Source organism: Panthera uncia, chromosome E3 (genome assembly GCF_023721935.1).
Source record: "Panthera uncia isolate 11264 chromosome E3, Puncia_PCG_1.0, whole genome shotgun sequence".
In the NCBI taxonomy this organism is placed as follows: Eukaryota; Metazoa; Chordata; class Mammalia; order Carnivora; family Felidae; genus Panthera; species Panthera uncia.
Genome location: NC_064815.1, coordinates 16,959,250 through 16,967,735, shown reverse-complemented (window position 1 = coordinate 16,967,735; position 8,486 = coordinate 16,959,250). Strand labels below are relative to the sequence as shown.

General features: G+C 57.2%; 1 protein-coding gene across 1 annotated transcript; it reads left to right on the top strand.

Moving 5' to 3' along the window:
* The first annotated feature begins 678 nt into the window (after positions 1–678).
* On the top strand, positions 679–8,115 carry PPP4C (protein phosphatase 4 catalytic subunit). Its single transcript, XM_049638561.1, has 9 exons — positions 679–787; positions 1,045–1,212; positions 4,625–4,676; positions 5,254–5,304; positions 5,523–5,624; positions 6,182–6,355; positions 6,449–6,575; positions 7,403–7,592; positions 7,685–8,115. The coding sequence occupies exons 2-9, from the start codon at positions 1,115–1,117 to the stop codon at positions 7,812–7,814; spliced, it is 924 nt and encodes a 307-aa protein (XP_049494518.1). The 5' UTR covers positions 679–787; positions 1,045–1,114; the 3' UTR covers positions 7,815–8,115.
* Positions 8,116–8,486: the final 371 nt, after the last annotated feature.

Here is an 8,486-nt window from a genome sequence, read left to right as displayed (position 1 = left end):
TGGTGGGGGGTGGGCTTTTTATACTAACAGTGAATTCCAGAACGTGTGATAGGTGGAGATACTAGAACCGATTCCTTAAAAAAAAAAAAAAAAAAAAAAAAAAAGGAATAAAACTTGCAGGCAACAGGAAGCAACTGAGGGGTGTCGGGGGGTACTGTTCTGGAATCGGGGAGGTCATTTTGACCGAGGCCCAGACTCGGTGTGGGCAAGGTGGACTCCTTTCTGCCTCTAACTTCGGAGGTCCTCTACGGCAGAGATTTCTCTGGGGCCATGGAAAGAGATTTGGACAGGATTCTTCCAGCCACTGAACAAATGTTTAGGTATGCCTACTGTGCCAGGCCTCGTTCTAAGCACCAGGGCTGCAAGGGTGACCCTCAGGGATGGGTAGGCCGACTCAAACAGGTAAATAAAAGCGTGTCACAAAATTACACGGCGGCCCCGCGGCTCAGCTTGCTTCCCTAACGGAGATGGGAGTGGGGCGGACTGAGGCGTCCATCAGCTCGCAAGAGGCGGGTCCGCCGGGCCCCCGGTGACCTCCGCCCGCACGCTGCCCACATCCGCTTCCTTCGGCTCATCCCCGCTCCTCTGCTCCGAGAGGTGGGGGCAAGGGCGCGGCGCGCGAGGGGGAAGGTGTGTATGACGCCACATCCGGCGCGCGGCGGAACTGATCTCCCTTTGCTTCCGCGGCGGGGCCGGAAGTAGAAGCGGCGGTGGTGGCGGCCCAAAGCGGAGGGAAGGAGGAAGGCAGGCAGGGAGTCCGGGAGCCGGAGCCGGAGTCGCGGCGGCGGTAATAGGCTGAGACCCCTCTAGGCCACCGTCCCGAGCGCGGGATCGCGGGGTTCGGCGGGAGTTAGCGGGGAACGGCCAGGGCCGTGGGACGCTGGGGGTCCCGGGGCCGATGTGAGGGGAGGCGGGGGGGGGGGGGGGGGGGGGGGGGGGGGGGCGGGCAAGCTCCAGAATTTAGTTGCCTCCCCACCCACACCCTCCCACCCCCGCTCCCCCTACGGACGCTCTGATCCACGGACTCGTCTTCTCGTTCCTCAGGAGACCCCTGTGCGGTGCGGAGGGGGCGGCGGCCCCGGCTCTGACCCGCGCCGGGGGCGGGTGGTGGGCCATGGCGGAGATCAGCGACCTGGACCGGCAGATCGAGCAACTGCGGCGCTGCGAGCTCATCAAAGAGAGCGAAGTCAAGGCCCTGTGCGCTAAGGCCAGGTGAGCCTGGTGGTCCCTCTGCCCAAGGGGGTTCCGGTCTGGAGCAAAGCCAGTGAGAACTTGGGGCCTGGATCATCCTGGCATCTTTCCCAGAGAGGAGCAGAATAGGGCCACTTCCCTCGAGCAACCAGCCTGTTGGGAGAAGACAGACCTGGATAAAGACACCGAAAGTATGAAGTGACGCGTTTTCAGTGGCGTTAGAGAGTCATAAGATACTTAGGAAGCTCATGGAAACAACTTTACCTGCGGGAGGAACAGAGGTTTCTTGGAGGAGCTGAACTTTGGGGATAAGCCCAACCCTTGAGTTCTGTGGGAAGTAGGATGATGTAGTGGTTAGGAGCTCAGGCTTTGGAATGTGATGGTTCTAGGTTGGGAGGTGAGCTCTGCCACTTACTGGCTGTGTTGGTGATCTTGAGGTCCCTGACAGTTTCTTCATTTGTAGACTGGGGATAATGGTACTTACTAAGATGGCTGTGACGAGTCAATAAGTTGGTGCGTGGGGTGGGCTTAGCATAGTTCCTGGGTACAACGTAAGTGCTCACTGATCCTTAGGTGTTACTGTTGTTACCGTGTAGGAAGAGGGCATTGCTGATAGGGACTGAAGTCATCAGGGAAGGCTTCTAAGAGAAGGTGGCCTGGAAGGATGAAAATCATTTGGCTGGCTGATGGGAGCAGGGCCAGGGAGGAAGGACATTCGTACTAGGATGAGGGCAGGAGTGGAGGCCCCGAGATGTGTGGGCACCAGCAAGGAGACCACTTAAACCTGCCTCCCCTAAGGTACTGTTTGAAGCTTGCACCGTGCCGGAGAATTGTAGGGAAAGAGCCAGGAGAACCACCGTATATGTTTGTTGAACAGCAGGCCCACGGTTCCACAACAGGCCTTGTACTGGCAAGGAACTTCCGTCTTCCTCACAGCAGTTTTGTGAGGTCAGGACTATTTGCTCCATTTAACGTGACTCCTGGAGGCCTGATGACTTGACTGAGGTCACCCAGAGAGAACGTGGCGGAGCTAGGTTCTGAACTTGTGGCTCTCAGACTCTTGCTTGGTTTTACTTCACACAGACAGACTCATAGCAGCGAGATGAGGCCTGTTTGGTGAACAGGCAAGGCCCTTTTTTGTCTGTGACTGTGTTTGCCGTTTGAAGAAAATTTCCCTGACTGGACGAGCCCCAAGATGTTTTTAGTCATCCCTGTTCTCTCTGTCTTGAGTGGCATTTTTAGGAACTTAAACCAACTGTTGCCTGGCACTGTTCTTTTTCCTGTTAGACTCATCTTGCCCAGAGGGCCTGAATTGATTCGGTGGTGAGGATAGCTAATGCTCGAATAGCACGGTGGAGTTTTCAGAATAACAGAGAGGTAATTTATTCCGTCTCCATTGCTCTTGGCAGCAGCCCTGTGGCTTCGTCAGGTCAAGCGTGAGTGTTTCGCAGAAGAGGAAACTGAGTCTCTGAAAAGATAATGTCTTGCCTGAAGTTTCACAGCTCGTTGGAGGGGAGGTTCATTTTGGATCCAGATCTTTCACTGTACTCCATGCTCATTGACAGCCAAGCAGAGACACTTAAACTGTGTACAAAGCACTGGGGAGCTATAGAGGACTGAGGAGTGGGAGAGTCCCATCCAGCTGAAACTGAGAAGGGGCTGGGAGGTACTGGGCTGAGGCCCAAGTTGGCCAGTATTATCTTGGGCCCATTCTGAAGGGGGAACAACTCTTGCACCTGGCCATGGCCTCCTGGAGACCCACCAGGGGCCCAGCCAAGGCTGAAAGTGTCAGGAACCTCCCCTTGCTCACAGGGTACATAGTCTCAAACTCTTGGAACTAGAGAGGCCTGAAGTGTGTGGACTGAACTCAGTCCTACTAAAAATACCAGTACAGGAAAAGAGAAGAGGGTTTGAATCCGGTGTGCTTTTCAATACGAGTCCCAGCTTCATCACCTATAAACAATGTAATCCTGGTCAAGTCTCTCCATCTCTCCAAGTCTTTGAAGTCCTTACGGAGCTCAGATGGGATTCTGCATCTGTAGGGACAGGGGCTGGCACTTTGGCAGGCTTTTTCTAAAGGTAGCATTCGATGTGGAAGTAAAGGTGGGCGGGTGTGACCCCTGAGAGGGCGGATGATGTGCTGTGAGTGACAGAGCTGGGCTTGGAGGCTGGGCCCGGAATCTGTGGATGAGGCCGGCACAGATTCATAGGAGATTGGGCTCCTGAGTTCAGTTCATTCACTCTCCAGCTTCGTGACCGTGATCCTGCCCCCCTTTTTTCTCTAAGCCTTGGTTTTTCTGTCGAGGAGGAAAAGAACCTCCCTGAGTCCATTGGGGAGGTCATCATAAGCAGTTGATGTGGAACAGTGTCTCACGCCAGATGCGTTCCTAGCGGGAGGGCCTGGTTGTTGGATGGCCGCTCAATCACTGCCGGTGCCTTCCCCCGAACGTCCCCCCATTCCCAGAAAGCCAAGCAAGCGCACTTCCCTCGAGCCACCTTTTTCATAGAGAGCATCTTCAGGGCCATAGGTGAAAGCATCCGTTCTCGGAGCTCAGGGAGCTGCTTGTCTCCTAGGAGGAGGCTGGCAGAAAAAGGCCAGTGCCTGGGCGCCCCCCACACCAGAGTAACTAGGTGGCAGCGCCAGGCTGCCTGAATTAAATCCCACCTGTATGACCGTGGCCAGTTTATTCGCCTGAGCAGCGGGTGTCATCACAGTGCCCGCCTTGGGGGGTGGCCGTTGGGTTTGTGTCATCGACACCAAGCTCTTACTACAGTCCTGGGGTGTGGCGTGAACTGGAGTGGTCACCGCTGCCGTCATCACCAAGGGCGAAATCTGGAAACGTGGCACCGCTTACTTCGCTGTGTGTGTGTAGCTGACAGAGTGGTTTCACGTCACGCGCTCTTGAGTAGTAGTAGACTCCACTGCAGGGAGGAACGAAAGAACAAAGTTGTCACTCCCTCTAAATAAGGCAAAAGCGCATCGCTTTGATGGTGTGTTTGATCACTGGGTGCCTTCGGACCGTGTGGGGAAAGCCTCCGTGCCGGGCGGAGAGGAGGCTCAGCCGGGGGCACGGTCTCGGAGTGCTCCAGGCCAAGGGAGCAGCGTGAGCAGAGAGCTCTGTGTGGCGAGCGGGTCTGTTCTCTGGAACGAGCACTGGATGTGGGAAAGAGGGCAACAGGGAGGGTCAGGGCTTGAAAGGCCACTGTCTCCTTGGAAAGGCTTTGAATGCCGCAGCAAGAGTTTGGGCTCTGGCCTCTTGGCCTTGGGGAGGCCTGCGGTCAGCCCATCCTGGGGATGTTATTGCACACCTCACTCCTTCCCCCTAGAGGTTCAAGGCCCACCTCAGATCCTCCCTTCCAAAAGATGGGGAACTGGGCTGGGCTGAGCTGGGCTGGCCTGGCCGTGGTGACCCTGGTCTTCTCCCGTCCCCAGAGAGATCTTGGTAGAGGAGAGCAACGTACAGAGGGTGGACTCGCCAGTCACAGTGAGTACCGCGTGTCCTTCCAGAGCCTAGGCACATGGCCGTTCCCCTTCATCTTGTGGGCTACAGAGGTCTGCCCCTCATCCCTGAGAGCCCGGAAAGTCCCGTGTATCCCTCTCCCATCTTCAAGGGAGCCTTGCTATATGAAATGGATGTTACGGGAAGGGTCTTTTGAGCTGATGGGGGGATACTCTTGGTCAGGGCAGAAGGACTCTGAATCTGGTGAGTGATTCTACCCCACACATTTCTGTGTATTCCGTGTCATTAGTAGCTTTATTCCGGGTTCCTTGAGGGAAACATGGAGAGGAGGGGGCCAGGTCCTCCAGAAGCTACAGGCCTGGCTTGAGAGACCCTAGTTTTAGCTCTTGCCCACAGAACAGCTGGCACTCAGTGCGGGATGGGGGGTGATGCCAGAGCAGACAAAGTCCGGGTAGGACAGTAGATTGGTGGCCCTGAGAAGTTGAGGTTTAGCCGGGAGCGATAAGGAGCCACTAACGCGCCGGGTGTTCCGAAGGCCAGCCCCTGGAGGCGGAGGCTCTCCGGCTGTGCGAGTTCCCACCCAGCTCTCCTCACTTCCTAGGTATGCGGCGACATCCACGGGCAATTCTATGACCTCAAGGAGCTGTTCAGAGTGAGTGTGGGGAGACTCTGGGACAGGTGACCTGGGGGGTGACTGGAAGACGCCTTTAATTTTAAGAGTGGAAGCTTTGACTTGGGTGAGCGAGAGGCCTCCTGTTTGGTGGGCCCTCCGTGAAAGAAGGGCCTCAACTTGACTGGCACATGGGCTGCCGCAGCGGGGGACAGGCGAGGATCGAGCAAACCCTTCTCCCCCCACTCCTCCCTCCCCAGGTGGGTGGCGACGTCCCTGAGACCAACTACCTCTTCATGGGGGACTTTGTGGATCGTGGTTTCTACAGCGTCGAAACGTTCCTCCTGCTGCTGGCACTTAAGGTGGGAACCCGGGCTTCCGGTGCCCACACCCGGGCCGCCTCCGGCCTGACCTGTCTGTGTCCTTCCTGCCCTCGTCTCCTTCTCCATCCACCCCCAGCTCTGAGCCGTCCTGCTGGTGTTCAGCTTGCCCGGGGATGGGCAGAGCAGCTTTCCTTGGCTCGGGAGCATCTGATGGGGTTCCTGGAGGAGAAGGCGGAGCTGCGGCATTGGAGGGGAGGGAATGGAGGCTCCCCGTGCTCGGAAAGTGGCAGGGTGTTGAGTTCACCTGGGTGCGGTATCCGTTGGTAGGCCAGATGACAGAGCACCTGAGGGTCTCGGTAAGGACTTAGTGGTGAAAGGGGAACCGATAGGTTGTAGTTGATGGGGAGGGGTCAGCCTCAAATCCCCTGGAGGAGGGACCGGGGCCTGCGAGGTTGGCAAGAGATGGCATGACTCTGGGCTGGGGTAGTGATGAGGCGACAGGGTGGGCAAGTAGGAGGAGATCTGGGAAGGGCCGGTGGGGCTGTGAGGGAGGGACAGAGCCCAGCCCCCAGCCCTGGATCGGTGGCCCCCTCCAGGTTCGCTATCCTGACCGAATCACCCTGATCCGGGGCAACCACGAAAGCCGCCAGATCACCCAGGTCTACGGCTTCTACGACGAGTGTCTGCGCAAATATGGCTCGGTGACCGTGTGGCGCTACTGCACTGAGATCTTTGACTACCTCAGCCTGTCGGCCATCATCGATGGCAAGGTGGGCCGGCTACCGGGTCCCGCGGGGATCGGACTCGCGGGGGAAGAGGCGCTGGGCTCAGCTGGCCTTGACTCCTTTCTTGTCCCCCTGTAGATCTTCTGCGTGCATGGGGGCCTCTCCCCCTCTATCCAGACCCTGGACCAGATCCGGACGATTGACCGAAAGCAAGAAGTGCCCCATGACGGGCCCATGTGTGACCTGCTCTGGTCTGACCCTGAAGGTGAGGGCAGGCAGGCAGGGCAGGGTGGCTCTACCCTTAGTGTGGCAGGAGACTGAGGGGGTCTTGTAGCTAAAGCAAGCGCCTTGAAGAGACAGGCCAGGCGGGCTTAGGGAAGAGCAGAGCGGAGCTGGTCTTCACTGGCGTCTGCACTTGGCCGGCTTGCCCCCTGGCACCCTCAAAGAGGAGGAGGAGTGTGGGCAGCTGGTGCTCGTGAGCTCGGAGAGGGGATGGGTGTGTATTTCATCGCTCAGAGGCCTGTTTGGGACAAAATCATTGGCCCCCTGAACCTGAAGGGGCTTCTGCAGAATTCACACTCCGAGAACGACGGCCCCACGAACGTCCCTCATTTTGTGGGGCTCCCCAGCTGGTACAGAGCAGAGCCAAGACTGAACGCCGAGTCTCCCAAGTACCAGTCCAGAGCTCCTGCTGTAACACGCACAGCCTCCGCCCCCTCACTGCCGTGCCCGCCTGCCTGGCCACTGCTCCCAGGGCGGCCAGGACAGCCCTTGTTGTCACCTGCTGGACCAATGTGGTCATTATAAGTGTCTTCTCTCGCTTTTGTGTGCACCTGTTTGGCCTGTAAGTCACATGGTCACTCTGGTTATGGGGTAGCTCCAACCGTCAGAAAATTCTTTCTCCTTTGGAGCTGATTTTCTCCAGCATTTGCTGTCCTGTCTCCAGGATCCCCCAGAACACAGGCCGTGTGCTCTGGCCCCATGGGGCTTGATTGAGAGAGGGGGACAGGATGGTCTCTTTCGAAGGGCGGTGGGCACCAGAGAAACCTCGAGGACACCCTCTCCCCCCATCCCTACCTTCCTTTGCCTCAGACACAACAGGCTGGGGCGTGAGCCCCCGTGGGGCTGGCTACCTGTTTGGCAGTGACGTGGTGGCCCAGTTTAATGCAGCCAACGACATTGACATGATCTGTCGCGCCCACCAACTGGTGATGGAAGGTTATAAGTGGCACTTCAATGAGACTGTGCTCACTGTGTGGTCGGCTCCCAACTACTGCTACCGGTGAGCTGCCTGGGCCGGGAGGGGGGGGGGGGGGTGGGGCCCCGGGGCCCCGGCTGAGCCACTCCTCTCACACCACTGCCCTCCGCTTCTAGCTGTGGGAATGTGGCAGCCATCTTGGAGCTAGATGAGCATCTCCAGAAAGATTTCATCATCTTCGAGGCTGCGCCCCAAGAGACCCGGGGCATCCCCTCCAAGAAACCCGTGGCCGATTACTTCCTGTGATCCCTCCAGCCCCTCTGGCCCTCGGACCACTGTGACTCTGCCCTCTTCTCCAGACGGAGGCCGGGTGTTGGGGGGTTGTCTCGGCTCTGCTCTCCCCCCAGAGAGGGCACTTCGAGGGTGAGGACTTCTCTGGAGACGCTTGGAGCTTCCGCTCCACGCTTCTCTCCTTTCTCCCCACTTGAACCATGATGTTTCCAATAATTTTTTGTTTTTCTTTTTTCCTTTTTTTTTTGTTTGTTTTTAGATAAAAAAATTTTGAGAGAAAGAAAAATTCTAATAAAAGGAGAAAAATGGTCTTTGGGTTTGTGTCAGACTCGATTGGTATTGAGCAGCGATGCCGGCCTTGGGGCCTGGGGCAGACCTGAGGACCTTGACTGCCCCAGAGCCTCCTGGTCTGCATCCAGTGACAGTGACTTCCGGGAAGGCTTCCGCCATGCCAGGCAGAGGGGTGGGTTCTCAGAAGCAGCCTTATTTAATTCTCAAAACAGTGAGGGTCAGGACATTCACGTGTCCCCACTTCCCTGAAGAGGAAACAGCACCAAAGCCGGTTGATTTACATGCACGAGGTCATGCAGCCGGAAACTGGCAAGTGTAAATTGGGGCTCGGGTCTCCCCACAAAACCTTTGCTCACCCAGCCCTGCCCAGGGCTAAACACCATTAGCCAATGTTTC

What these genes read in the sequence shown, in the direction of transcription:
- PPP4C (XM_049638561.1), top strand. Translation starts at nt 1,115, where the DNA reads ATGGCGGAGATCAGCGACCTGGACCGGCAGATCGAGCAACTGCGGCGC. An exon ending in GGGTGGACTCGCCAGTCACA is followed by an intron (nt 4,677 to 5,253) that starts GTGAGTACCGCG and finishes CTCACTTCCTAG; the next exon opens with GTATGCGGCGACATCCACGG. An exon ending in GCTCTGGTCTGACCCTGAAG is followed by an intron (nt 6,576 to 7,402) that starts GTGAGGGCAGGC and finishes CCTTTGCCTCAG; the next exon opens with ACACAACAGGCTGGGGCGTG.